This window comes from Oreochromis niloticus, linkage group LG4 (genome assembly GCF_001858045.2).
Source record: "Oreochromis niloticus isolate F11D_XX linkage group LG4, O_niloticus_UMD_NMBU, whole genome shotgun sequence".
Classification (NCBI taxonomy): Eukaryota; Metazoa; Chordata; class Actinopteri; order Cichliformes; family Cichlidae; genus Oreochromis; species Oreochromis niloticus.
In genome coordinates, this window is record NC_031969.2 from 31,888,924 (window position 1) to 31,902,881 (window position 13,958).

General features: G+C 44.6%; 1 protein-coding gene across 17 annotated transcripts in view; it reads left to right on the forward strand.

Moving 5' to 3' along the window:
- The window catches only part of LOC100705667 (RNA binding fox-1 homolog 3), a 422,442-nt gene that overhangs the window by 358,747 nt on the left and 49,737 nt on the right, over nt 1-13,958 (forward strand). For 16 of the 17 annotated variants that reach the window (XM_025906459.1, XM_025906468.1, XM_025906465.1 and 13 more), the window contains one exon: nt 13,164-13,466. In XM_025906459.1, the coding sequence (XP_025762244.1) occupies nt 13,164-13,466 (303 nt within the window). The remainder of the gene's footprint in view (nt 1-13,163; nt 13,467-13,958) is intronic. The other variant, XM_013269811.3, reaches the window with a different exon arrangement.

Here is a 13,958-nt window from a genome sequence, read left to right on the forward strand (position 1 = left end):
AGATTTAAGGTACTGGTACTCTACTCAGATAGTTCCATTTTAGGCTACTTCACTTAATTCACTTTATTTTAGAGGAAAATATTTTTTTACTCAATTCAGTTCAGTTTCATTTATACAGCGCCAAATCACAACAACAGTCTCCTCGAGGCCTTAGATTGTAAGGTAGGCTCTATAATAATACATACAGAGAAAAAACCAACAATCATATGACCCCCTATGAGCAAGCACTTTGGCGACAGTGGGAAGGAAAAACTCCCTTTTAACAGGAAGAAACCTCCAGCAGAACCAGGCTCAGGGAGGGGCGGGGCCATCTGCTGCGACCCGTTGGGGTGAGAGAAGGAAGACAGGATAAAGACATGCTGTGGAAGAGAGACAGAGATTAATAACAGATATGATTCGATGCAAAGAGATCTGTTAACACATAGTGAGTGAGAAAGGTGACTGTACTCCACTACATGTTTGTGAGAACATCTGTTAGTAGCTCACATGCTACAGACCTTTGTGTAAGACTACATATATGTATGTATACATATTCACCATAAATGAGTTGCTTATAAACGTGATACTGACAAACAACAGACACTGTCCTCTGTGGCGTTCTGTTAGTAAGAAAGGAAGCTGTGGTACATGGATTATGAACTTGGAGAAGACTATTTCCCAGTCCACGTTTCCTTTTATTCCCCAACTGTACCACAGTAGCTTTACACGACTCACAGTTCAAATTAATCCTCTTTTATCTCATACCGGGCCTTCAGTTCATTCACCAACAGAGGAAACCAGCTGTTGTAGCTCGTCTCCCTTTATGGACAAAAAATACACGCAGCAGTTTGTATTAACAATAAGCCGACTTTATTATTTGAAACTATGTTCAGTATGAATTAATTCATACATGACAGCAAACAAGGGAAAAAAACAACAGTTTCATTGTAATTACACTTCATGTTATGGTCTGTTCATATGTAACATAAAAGCGCACGTTTTAAAAACGTCCGACTAACACTTAATTAGATTCAAGTTAAAGCGTGTTCAGCTAATTCACCAACAGTTTGAAAGTTAAAGTTGTAACTGTAACACCTCCAGAGTTACTTTTATTGCTTAAGACCAATTTACAAATCAGTTATTACAGGTACCGATTCATGCAGAATAATACCTCAGTAAGTACTTTATAATAATGACTAAAAACAAAGCTCGTATCTGCATATTAACGTACATGCATTCTAATTTATTTTGGTCACTTTATAATCTTTGTAAAAATAATAAAAATCTCATTTTGATCGAAGCTGTGCAGCGTAGTGGCCACAGGTTGCACGCTCCCTTTAACAAACCATTCACTTTGGAATGACAGCGAGAACAATACAAAACATAAGCTACTACATAAAAACATATCATCGGATTATGACGCATAATGCGCTGTTAAAGCTTTAATTACCTGATGGTGAAGTACTTAAATGAGCTCCACCTGAAACATCTGCAGAATTAACCCACTGAGACGCAGCCGGCCGAGCTGTCCCAGTACGATCCTCCTGAAGTCACGTGCTCCTCAAGGTGATGCTGTGATCTGCAGCCCTCGTACTGGCTTTAAAACCCAAAGCAATGGACAGCAAGTAAACAAATCTACTGTAGTTTAAAAAAAAGCTTTAAAATCTGCATCCTCTTTGTCACCAGCTATTTAAATTCTAAATGCAAACTCACCACCTACGATAATGCCCTTTCTTCCTGAGAAAAAGGATAACTTTCATTTGGAGATAGCACACTGTATTACCAAAACATGTTAAAACTGCCCATTCTAGCTTCAGGGTTAAACGATGGTTACACATTAAGGCGTCAGTAACAAAGAGTCCACTTTTCTTTTGTGTGCTTTTTAATACAGCGCATTCTTAGATAATGTTCTTATATTGATTTTTATTTTTTTATACATTGTAGTATTGCTGCTGTATGTCTGCTTCCTCCAGCTCTGCTAGTGTGTGTGTGTTGGCTCGCACACTAAAGCGTTAAGGCATTCCCCATCTCAGTGCAGTGGACGCTGGCGGACAGCGAGGCGGGCCATTGATAAATTGATCAGAGTGAAATTGTGGAGTAGTGAGACATGCTCTGAATCCCTCCCCCATCGCCACACATCCCACGCGCACACAGACACCTCGGCTCTGGCATCAATTATTGTGGATTGCGTGGTTGACAGAGTGTAAACCAGGTGCCAGCCCTCAATCCAATTAAAGAGATTTAATTGGAGAAAATAAATGGAGTGTGTCCACAAAGTGCTCGCTTACCCACATTTAGTAGATTTTTTATTTTTTTGTGCCTTTTTCAAAAGCAAGGTTTTGTTTATGAAAGACCGGCCGAATCTAATAAAGCCTCGAGGCTGTTGCTTTTCCCAGACTGCCTTGCTCCACAGGTCAGTAATGCAAACAATCCAATTTCTCCAGTGTGAGAGCTGTACTGGCATGTAGAAATGGGATTATTATCTAAAATGGGCCCAGCAGGTGTTTCTGTGACACGGTGTAATTTAGGGAAGGTGATAGTGTTTCCACATGGCCCGTGCTTAAATTCCCAGAGATGCCTTTAAAAAATATCTAACAAATAAGTTGGGAAATCTGCTACTCTGTCCTGTTAGCAGTTTTACCAGAGAGCACGCTGTTTCCCGAACTCATTTCCTGGGCATCCCGCGCCTACGAGACGGCAGCCATCACAGTTTGAGGAGTTCGTCGAGCTAAAGAGAGGCGTCTGAATCGGTCAGGTGGAGCTTACGGCGGTCCCAACTTTTCCGCACCGAGCTCTTTTCTATCCAAATTTGTCCCCGGGGATGAGGGAGTGTAGCTCGTTCCCGTCGCCAGCCCCCTCCCCGCCACCTCGACTCCTCACAAGGGACAGACATGCATAATTCAGGATTGTTATCTGTCTGCTGCTAACCCCTTTCTTCCCCCATATGCACACACACACACGCACACAGATCTGCAATGAAACAGTCTGACTGCACATCAATGATTCACCAGACAGCACCCCCTACCACGCAACCCCCCTCTCCGTTGAGGGAATCATATGGAGCCGACAGGGACTCCACAGGCATGCAACTTCCTATAATTGGAATAAAAAAAAGAGGCGAGCGGGGGAAATGCTGCATCAGGGATCTGCGAGAGTGGCATAGGTGTTCAAACAGCCATTCAGCAGTGTCAACCGGCAGATGGGCGACTGGCTGCTTGCGCTGGCCCACTCGTTAGCCACCAGCAGAGGAATCAGGAGAGACGTCGAGGCGACGAGGGTTTTAAAGAGGGGAAATGACTTCAGAGTTTGGATTCATCTCTCTGAAGACGACAGATTTTAACTCTGCGAAATGCAGCGGCGGCGGGACTGGAGACGGCTGCCTTCGCCTGCCTCCCAGCTTCCCGCTGCGAGCATCGCTGTTTCCCCGAGTTACCCCCGCCTCTTTATCCTCCGACTCCTCTCTCTCACCACACTCACCTTTTCTCTTTCTTAAACATCACAGGAGCAAATCAGCAGACAAGTGATTGTACAAGTTTTCTCAAGCTTTCAAGAATTACCACCATTTCATCATGGATAATCACAGTTAATAACCCTTCTCATTAAGGAGACGAGAATCACGGGTCATTAATATTGTTAATATCTTCTCCCTTTTCCTTCTCTTCTATCCCCCCCCCCCCCCAACTCTCTCTCTGCACGCCAGAGGGAGTGGAAACAAAAGGATGACTAAAAAAGAGCTTAGCACGACAGTGATTAACCGATCGGGGTAGATGGACTGTGATGAATCAAAGTTATCTCTCAAATCTTAATAACTGGAATTAGCCCCTGATTAGATGAGCTTTGGCTACAGCGGGGAGTAGTCGGCTTTTTCACTTCAAAGAATCCCGCCCATGTAAACCTGTCCCTCCTTCCAGTGCAGAGCAAAGACCAAAAAAAGGAGAGCGAAGGATTCAACGAGGCAAATAGGCCAACGGAAGCTGGAACGATATGCAAATACAACGGGAGCCGCAGCAGAGCAAAGGGAATAAAGAGATAACACGAGAGACGCCGTTACACCTGTTCTCCTCCCAGAATTCAGCCGTTTATCTCCCCCTTTTCCTAACATGCTTGGGGTCCACGGGGAGGTGTCAGCGTCTCCGTGACAGGGTCATAATGACAGTGGCGCTCTCCTTCATTTGCATATGTTTGCCATTGTCACAGCGGTCAAGGAATGTCATGTCGAGATTCCTGCATGCTTAAGTAATGGCATTTTGTCCCCACGAGGAACTCTGGCCCCGGTATCATAACCCCCGCCTGTGAAAATGGAAAAAAATTAAAAAAGGTAGTGAATTAACATGACAATCAAAACAAACGTTGGCATTTCTATCCCCACTAGAATCTGGAAAAACGCTCATCTGCAGTCTGAAGAGCAACCTCTGGTGTGACGATTGATTTGCGGGTTTGTATGACCAGAATGACAGAACGTCGCGCCGTTCAGTTATCGGTTTTCATTCGGTTCAGGTCTTTACCTTTGGTGATCAATTGCAATCTCGAAGCAGCTGTTCAGTAATGGAATATATACGTCGATATCACTTTGTTCTGACAACTTTAAAAGAACAAAAAAAGAAGTAGATGAAAAAGTTCTTTGGTGTGTTTCTGACGAGGTCAAACGGGCACGCCGTCTGCTCCCCGTTAATAAACGAGTCTAAACACAAAACTTTGATGAATCCCACAAGTTAATCCAAATTTTGACACCCAGTGTGGAGTAATTAGTCCCAGATGTAAATATCTGTTATGCAACAAAAGCGGCAACGGCACTGAAACAGACAATTATCTCCTCTTACGGCGTTGGCAAAACGCTACGAGTCTAACCATGTGTAACTGATGGCTTTTTCACAGGGCCTCCGGGCTTATTTGGTCCTTTCTCTTTCTTTTTTTATTTATCTGCATTTTTACCACGCAGCGCCCGAGCCCAGACAGCGCCGTGGCTGCGGCAGACAGGTTCATTACATGTCACAGGAGTTCAAAGTGATCCTCTGTCTACTCTGTTTATTAAGTGGCGCTCCGGCGTCTCTGAGGTATAGTAACGCTCGCAGTCGCACCGCTAAGAGCAGTCCCATCTCGGTGCGGGGCTCTGCGTGCGGCGCCACCGCTGCAATGTAATGAAGAAATCAGCAAGGGATTGGGGAAAATGAACTCTCCTTCTAATACCTTCATCCGAGGCCGTGGAGCAAATAAGTGCTCCCAATAACAAGGAAAAATCATGTTAGAGCGGATGAAACATATGTGACACGTGAAAACGATTAAGGCTCCCGGAAAAGCGCGGCAGGAGCACGCGCAAAATCTAAATTGACTCGGACACGGGGCGAGGAAGCCGAGTGTTTATTTTCGTGAATTGATTTTTGCACAAATGAGATGGAAAAATGGGAAGATGGGAGTTTGCAGGGGAGGAAATGTGAGACAAAACAATAACCCACTCCCCAGCCCATTTGAAATCATAAACCTACTGTAGTTGTGAGGAGGACCAGGGCTTGGCTGTGCTGGGGGTGTGATGTGAATCTGCATTAAATTGGGCTGCTTCTGCAATCTCCCCACTCGCTCTCTCCCTCACTCTCTCTCCCGCTCGCTGTAATTGGTTGACTTGGGGGAGGGGAATAGCCATTGCACCAAATACATACCTCATCACGAGAAGCTCTGCTGAAGGTGTTTTGTTGTTGTTGTTGTTGTTGTTTACCTCGTCTTAGTTTCTCCTTTCCAGCACACCTTGGATTCAGTGTGTGGCATGTGGTTGTAATTAACACATGCCGCAGCCTCTGGTGAGTGTTAACAGAGAAACTTGGAGTAAGATCATGTGGCTCATCTAATTAAAATGGACCCAGCTAGACAGCCTTTATTTATGCGCCTTCGAGACAAAATGAATGCCAGTTGCCTGTGGAAATCATCTCAGGCCGTCTTTTCGCCTGCCTGCCTGACTGTCTGCGAGCGGGGCTACAATTAACCGAGCATCAGCGGCAGAGCGGGGGGACAACAAGAGGCTTTCATGCAGCTGGCTGAAAACCACTCAGTGTTTCGTTTGTGTTGCATCAACCGATTGGCCTCCGCCGAGCTGCGTTTCGCTTCTCACAATAAACCGCGCTCGGGTTCGTGCCGTGACGGCCGCGTGGGATTTGTCACAAGTTTGCCACTGTCACCGTGAGCCAGTCATTAAAAGCAAATGAGCATTTTTCTAGAGAGGAATGCTCGGCGCATGAGCTTTTAGATGGCACAGGAACCATTTTCAGGCACCGAAAAGCTTTAAGGTTCGCTTTAAAAAATGTTATGTCATCTGTAATCTGACAAAGAAAAGTTGCTTGTGTATGTTTTCCATGAAGGAATGAGGCGGCAGAGCTCTATGTTAAGTATTCACGCTGTTTGGGTTATGCAAAAGTGCTGCCGAGCTCTTCATAAATCTACTGGAATTGCTTAATGTATAGAGTGGGGAGGAACATTTCTTGCTTCTTTAGACTATTAGCGTAGTACAGTAGGAAACGAGTAAAGTAGAAAGGCATCTGCTGAAAAATGATCCAGGCTGTGTGTGACGGAGCTGAAGCCATAAAGCTGCCCACTCCATCACGGCTCCTATCGCTGAGATTGATCAGCTCGCTCCCATTTGAGTGATTTCCCTCCGGATTCAATGCAACGCAATTAGTCGCCCGCCGTATTTTGCCTCCGCGCTGCTCTTTGACCCTCCATCGCACGTATGAGTCAGAGCAGCACTCTGCCGTTATGAGTTCCTCCTAACAGCTCCTGTATTTGCACAGCCCGTCTCCTCTCGGCCTCTCAACACCGTCCCTGCGAGCGCCGCTAAAGAGGATCACGGGTAGCTGGCGAGCGGCCAAGCCCTTGTACCTGCTGAGATGGAATATAGCCTTGACCGTCCACACCGGGGTTAACAGCGAAAGCCTCTCGTCTCTGGCTTTCTGAGGACCGTGCGCCGGGACTTTGTGCCAGACTGACAGCCTCGGCGGTGGGCATCGCCACGAGGCCTCCCTCTGACCCCTTTGGCTCCTTATGCTGACTGTAAAAACAAAACTCCACTCCAGAAGTGATCTCCTTAAGTAAGGGTTTCCAATCCAATTTTACACGAGGAGAGTGCTTAAGATAAGACATAGTGTTTTTTATTGTGCTCTTCAGTAATAGGAGTAGAAAGGGTGAAAGGAGAGATGGGGGGAAAGAGGAATGGAAAGGATGGGAGATCGATAAAGGCTGCTCTCTCCGGTTGCCTTTATTCTTCGTCGCCGTGCCCGTGGAGATGAGGTTTAGGCGGCTCATGGCTGGAGGCCATGTGGGGAGGGCATTAAAGTGTCGCAAAGGGACCTGCTCTTTTCTCATAAACAGGCCTGCAGGTAGAGAAACACTCACCAGGATCCCGGTCTAACAAGCGCTCGTTCGGAGCCATAACGAACAGCAGCCTCTTCCGAGGGAAAGGGATGTGCTGCGTACCTGACTGGTTTGTCACGGATGACTTTTCATTAGGCGCCGTGGACGTTTGCCGGGGCCCGCTCGGCCCCAGCCGAAAGGGCGTGTGGTCGCGCTGGGACGAGCACAACTCCCCTGATTTGCGTGGGCCTTTCTTCTTCTCCCAGTTCATTTCCAGTCGAATAACTCGTTTGTCACTTACATCAGAGGAAGGCGAAGATCATACGAGAGCCAGCGCTACTTTGTGTTTCACTAATGAGCCCTGTTCTCTCCGCCTCCTTGCTTTTGCCTTGCTGCCCTTTGAAACGGCAGCGACGTGGTGCTACAACACTTTAGTAGTTTTCTTTCGCCGATCCCGAGCTCCGGGCTGATGTGCTGTTTGTGTGTCACTTGGCTCTGTCTCAGTCCTTCGCACTTGTTTAAAGCTCAAATGGCAGCAGACCTGACACATATACACTGGCCTGTGTGATCTGTGAATGCAACGATTCAGATTGTGTCCCCAGCTCAGAGGAACACTTTAAGGCAGATGATAGTTTAACAAGTTTAGTGGAACGTGTTGCGGCTAACGCAGAACTAAAGCACGAGAGAGGGAAAAAAAATGTCCCTAAACTTAGGAACTGTCAAGTAAATAGCCGAGGAAATAACAAACAAGAAAGTAAAAGCAGAAGCTCCTCTCACAGAAAGAGTACACTGAATAAGGAACTTTAAAAAAATGTCATGTTGTTAAGGAAGAGTTTTATTTCAGGAGCAGGAGGATCCGCAGCAAATAAGCTGTAAAAATACAGTCAGCACCACCTGCTGATTAATGCCATAGTCCACACAAAGTGATTTGCCTACATTCAGAATATCACTTTTACGAAACACCGACTTTCCAAATCTGAGGCACTCTGTCATGTTCGTTCCAGCGTAGTTACCTAAACGGTTTAAGCTGAACGTAATTTGTTTCCAGGCTTCCAGGACGCTGCTGCGTGTACCACTCTGCTGGATTGGCATCTAATTGTTATTAATGGCAGACAAGAACAACAATATTTTTTATCTTCAATTTTCTTTTCAGCATGTAGAGCGTCATTTTTCTTGCTTTATCAATCAACTAATAGTAAATTAAGAGAACCCACCTGTTCACATGGGGGACCCGAAGGAACGTAGCATCGGTGGGGGGGGGGGTTTGAGTAATGCAGTCAGACCTGTAAGGATTTGTGTAATTTTGCTTGCGTGCATCGCCACCATGTTTGACAGATGATGCGGTTTGCTTGGGATAATGAGCGCTTCCTCTCCTTCCTCGTGCTCTTCTTGTTCCCTCGCTCATGCACAGATTCAGCTGGAACTATGTTCTTAAACGTTCCCAGTGGACTCCGACCTGAGCTCATCTACATTCATGAAAGCGTCTCTCGACTCTGACGAGGACACGCCTACTTCCTGGAGAGTGTTCTTGACTTGAGGTTTTTTGGATTTGGTATTTCTTTCGTTTTGCTGACCGCGCTCGTTCATAAGCACCGCTTTATAGGAATGCACCAAACTGTGGCCTCTGTTAAAGTTTCTGCAATCATTGCAATTACTCTGAGCAGTAAAACGTGCACGTCGCACACAAAAACAAACAAAATGTGATCCGGTGCAAACACCTGATTGGCTGCGATTCAGTGAGTCACAGGATGGCGCTGCATTGTAGTGTGGCACAACCTTTTTGCCGCATGCCTCTGCATATTGCTGCAGCCTCTCCTGTGCCAATGCAGGCATCTCATTGAAAACTAATGAGGACTCAGTGTTTTATTCTAACAGCCTAAAGGTGCCACCATATACTGGATTAAAGCACAAGTAACCCAAGGAGCATAATGAGGTTTCCTACAAAAGAAAAAACAGGAGCAAAGATTTGTCCTTAAGTCGTGGATCTGATCTTTACACGACGACGCGTTCCCGATCGTGACAGCGAACACTTAAATTGCACTTGGTAAATTCTTAAAAACACAGATCAGGATACAAGTCCCGACAGTGGCTAAAATAAAAGACGGAGCCGAAGCTTTGATCCCTTTAATGACACGGACGGCGTTTGATGTACAAACACAGCACCTCCTTGTTTCCGAGCTTCCTGTCTCTGCCGGACTGTTGACGTGTCGACAGCTTGCACGGGCTGGTTAAAAGGAGGACACAGGATCTGGTGGTACATTCAGCTGTCATACCAGGAGGTGCATCCTCTCTTTCTTTTTTTTTAGGTAACCAACCCCATTCTCCTTTAAAATGGGTGCTTAGAAGTTGAAAATTGCCAACATCAAGAGCTTCCTTGAATTAGGATGCCCTGCAATGCAAGTGTGTTATATAATGCCATGACTGGAGGGAGAGGAAAAGTAGAGCACAGGGGTAGAGATTAAAAAACTTTCTGCATAAAAAGAGAGGAGGGAGGAAGAGATGAGCATAAAAGGGAAAGGGGGGAGGGGTGGGGGATCGAGGGAGAGACAGAGGAGATAGAAATATAGCGTAATGAAAAAGAGACGGGGGGATTAGGTCAGGCAGGAGTGAGGGTTCACTCCTACAGCAGGAGCAGCCTTTAGGCCTGCAGGCTGCAGGAGGCTGGTCAATCCTTCGGCTCTCTCAAGGCTTCTCTCTTTTTTCATTTAGATAATGGAGCATTTCCTTAATTGGCAGAGCGCAGTTTAGGCCGGGGTTTGTTTGCCAACACGTCAGAGCAGAATTATTTCCACTACATTTACAGCATAGTGTTGCTCGGCTCTCTCATTAAAACCGCAGGCTCCTCCTGCCCAGATAGGCTTTTCTTTGGAAATCTACAGAAGGAGGCCGAGTAGCAAGGAAGAAGAAAACACATTTATCTGCCATCACACCATCCCTAGTCAGCTTGTCAAGAAAGAGACCCAAACTTCTCGATCTGTTTACCGTTATTGTTTTTCTCCAATCATAAAGACTTACTTCTGGTGCTTTTTTGCCTCCTTTCTTATCGAGAGACTTAAGCGTCGAGCTCGCATGATCTGTATCTTTAAATTTGATTGAGGGTATTTGCAGGGGGTGTTATTGGATTTCGGTGTTATTGTCTCACCTTTTCCCTCTGTGTTTTTTAATGTTGGGATGGATATCCGCTCCAGCAGCACTGATCTCACCGTTCTGCTCATTAGTCTGGATTCGCAGACCTCAGTGCTTCGTAACAATAAGACACGCACTTCTGTAGTCCAGCCATTACCGAGTTTAACAATGTGCACCAGCCAGAAAAGTCCATTATTTCTGCAGCTCATCATCTCAAGCATCCATACGAGACAAAGGGTCTGTGAAACTGCTTCATTGCAAAGAGCCATCTATCACTTAAGTCAGGAGCAGAGACTACAAAATACACGTGGAACAGATAGCGCAAACTGAGTAGGAAGCATATGGATGGATCAGAGTTATACAAAGGGCGCGTGCTGCTAGTGACAGGGCTCTGCAACTTTATATATATATGAGTATATCACAATCGGTCTCAGCCGGCTCACCCTTACCTTTGTAAGACTTCACAAACACAGACGTAATCGATTCTCGGTCCAGTTCCTCAGAAATTCTCTTAGTAGTTCGTGGTCAGTCGTACTGCGTTGAAAAAACGTAGGCCTACATCAGTTTTTAGTGTCGCTGAAACTGTTTTATGATCACTGAGTATAAACTCAGGCTTGCATAAAATGCAATGAGTTTAACGCCATTGTCTTGCAATGTGCAAAAATCAAAGTGATAAGCTTGGAAGTGTGGATTTCAATGCATGAGATTATTCAGTGCAACTTCCTATTTTTTTTCTTTTAAAGATAAAGCATCAGCATCCAGGTCTCGACTGTCTTCACCATGTGTGCAAACAGATTCCTTTGAGTTAATAAGAAAGCATGAGCGTGTTCATTGGGTGTGAAGTAGGTGTAGAACATACATAAGTTTGTTTCTGGGTCTGAAAAATGACAGAAACCTGGATTCTTCCCATTTTATTGATATCCAGCAATAAAGCAGGTATGCTTTAAGGTAGGCCAATCAGGTGATTGACAAGCAGGTACTGTACGAGAGTGCAGAGTTCTTGGTTTCTCAGTCAGATCAACTCATTGATTGTGATGTCCAGTTTCAAAAAACCAAGACCAACAGAAAAATGCTCAGAACAGGAGGCAACACCTTAAACTACGTTCAGTGACTAAGACTTTAAGTACCCTGTATTAAAAACTGAATTTTAAGGTATTTTATTTAAAATTACATATTTGCGTAGCCATCCTTAACGGCAGGTACACCAGAGGGTAACAAGTCAGATTTTTACAGGAGACAAAGAAACAACTATCCTGTCATCAGTAAATTTAAGTACTCCCTGAAAGAAAGGGGGCACAAATTATACTGTAAGTAATTTTAAGTACCGTGTAATTTCTCTGCAGAAAAACGAACAATACTTTCCAGTTACATGTAAAGTATACTGTACTCTTCAGGCTGTGCATCATATAATGGAGTGGTTTAATCTTGCTTAACGTCCAGGGAGACGCTGTTTTTCAAACTTATGTTCGAACAGTGATTGTGAAAGAAAAAAAACTTACACCTGGCTCACGATTATGAGGTCACATCCTGTAGGCCTGCAGATTTTTATAGTATTTATTTTTTAATTGTAAGCTGGTAAGGGAGAACAGTCACATTTATGTTAGTAAAAATAAAAGTACAGCTGAATCACAGAGCTTTGGTCGTGCACATTAACATGAAGAAAATTAAATAAAGATATAAAAAGGTTTAATCCGCCCTAAAGAGTAAAGCCAACTTACGCTGTAAGATGGGGAAATGTACGTAAGATTACTTACAATATATTTATTTCTTTTACTGTAAAATTCTGACTCGATGTTTTATTATCAATACCTTTCAGTATTTGTATAGGTAATAATTTTATTGCATTTTCAAATAAAATACTCTGAAATTCTATTTAATTACAGGGGAATTACACCCTTAGTCCTGGGCTGTGATATAAGTATTACCACACAGTAAAGCAGTCAGTGTCACAGGTAACTACATCCATCTTTTATCTACAGTTTATGAAAAACACTACTGACAGAGACATGTCTCTATTGACTAAAAGTACAAAGAGGTGCAATCAAATGCTTGTTCACATTGTTTTTCTCTGCTCACGATTTTTCGTAATTTAAAGAAGATTTTTGCAGATTTATTCGGTTTATTTTGCCAGAGGCCGTGCAAGCCTCGAAAATAAAACTGGGTGAATCTGAGATTTCAAGGCGGCAGAAACAGAATTACAGAAAAGTAATGTTTCCAAAACTCTTTAAAAAAAAATATCCACATGATAACCGGAGACGGAAACAAAGACGGGGGTGGTGAAGAGCAGGAGAGCTCATAAAGCAAAAAGTATGAAAGTGGAGCTTGGAGAGGGAGCAGCTGCTGGTTTAACAGACCTGTCATTGAAATCAAAGGCCCTAATCAAAATTTTATCAATTAATTGATCTTTCCTCCTGTGCTTTGCCACAAGTGCAATTGAGATTCCCCATGACTCTTGCCCCTCCAACAGCAAGCCATGCTCTACAACATAAACTGTGTTCATTAGAGAAGATCAAGCATTTCTCTAATATGAGCTGAGATGTGATATGATGGCTGTTTCCCCCTGACTTAGTTGGTTTGCAGGACATCTCTCCCTGGTTGCCTTCCACATCACACCAGGGATCTTTGCGCTTCTTTCATGCTGGTTTTACAAGTCAAACAACCTACTTTAAGTTTAATTTTAACCGTAGTTCTAACACCCGCCTCCTGCTGTGTGTTTTCCACAGGGTAACCAAGAGGCCACCAACCCCCCAGAAGCGATGGCCCAGCCGTACACCCCAGCCCAGTACCCGCCTCCCCCACAGAATGGCATTCCCGCAGAGTTTGCGGCACCTCACCCGCTCCCGACGCAGGATTACACCGGGCAGAGCCGGGTGCCCGAGCACGCCATGACCCTCTACACGCCCACACAGACGCACAGCGAGCCGGCCGGCACTGACAACAGCACGCCCGCCATCACCGCCACCACGACCGCACCGGTCAGTGTCCTTCACCACCTGCAAACACTGTTCTCAACACGCTGTCAGCAAGTAAAATATCTTCATATTATCTTTTTTATCCGTATTATTATAACGTTACGAATGTCCGATTGTTCTTCTCGTGACTGGTTTCTTCCGTCTGCTTACCAGTGTGAGCTTAGCCAAATGCTGTGATTTCTCTCTACTCATTTCCTCTCCCTTGTTTCACTGAGAAGTAAGCCTATTGTTTAATATTCAGTCAATATTTACATGATCTGTCCTTGCCTATAACTCTAGAGTTCTGCCCTCTCTGTATATTGACAGAAAAGTCTGTGTGCAAGCAGGAAACTTCTTTAACAGATCCCAAATCACAGTATGTAAAGTCTTCAAACTTTTTGGCTCCAGTATAATAAAATAATGGAAGTAAATGTGGCCTTGACAAGCTCAATTCAAATAACTGGAACCAAATAACATGTAACGTACAGAAAACTGAGGAAAAACTGGTGCAGTTTGGAGCATAAACTCTCATCCAGAAGCACAACCCCTCAAATCGCTGCAAATTAA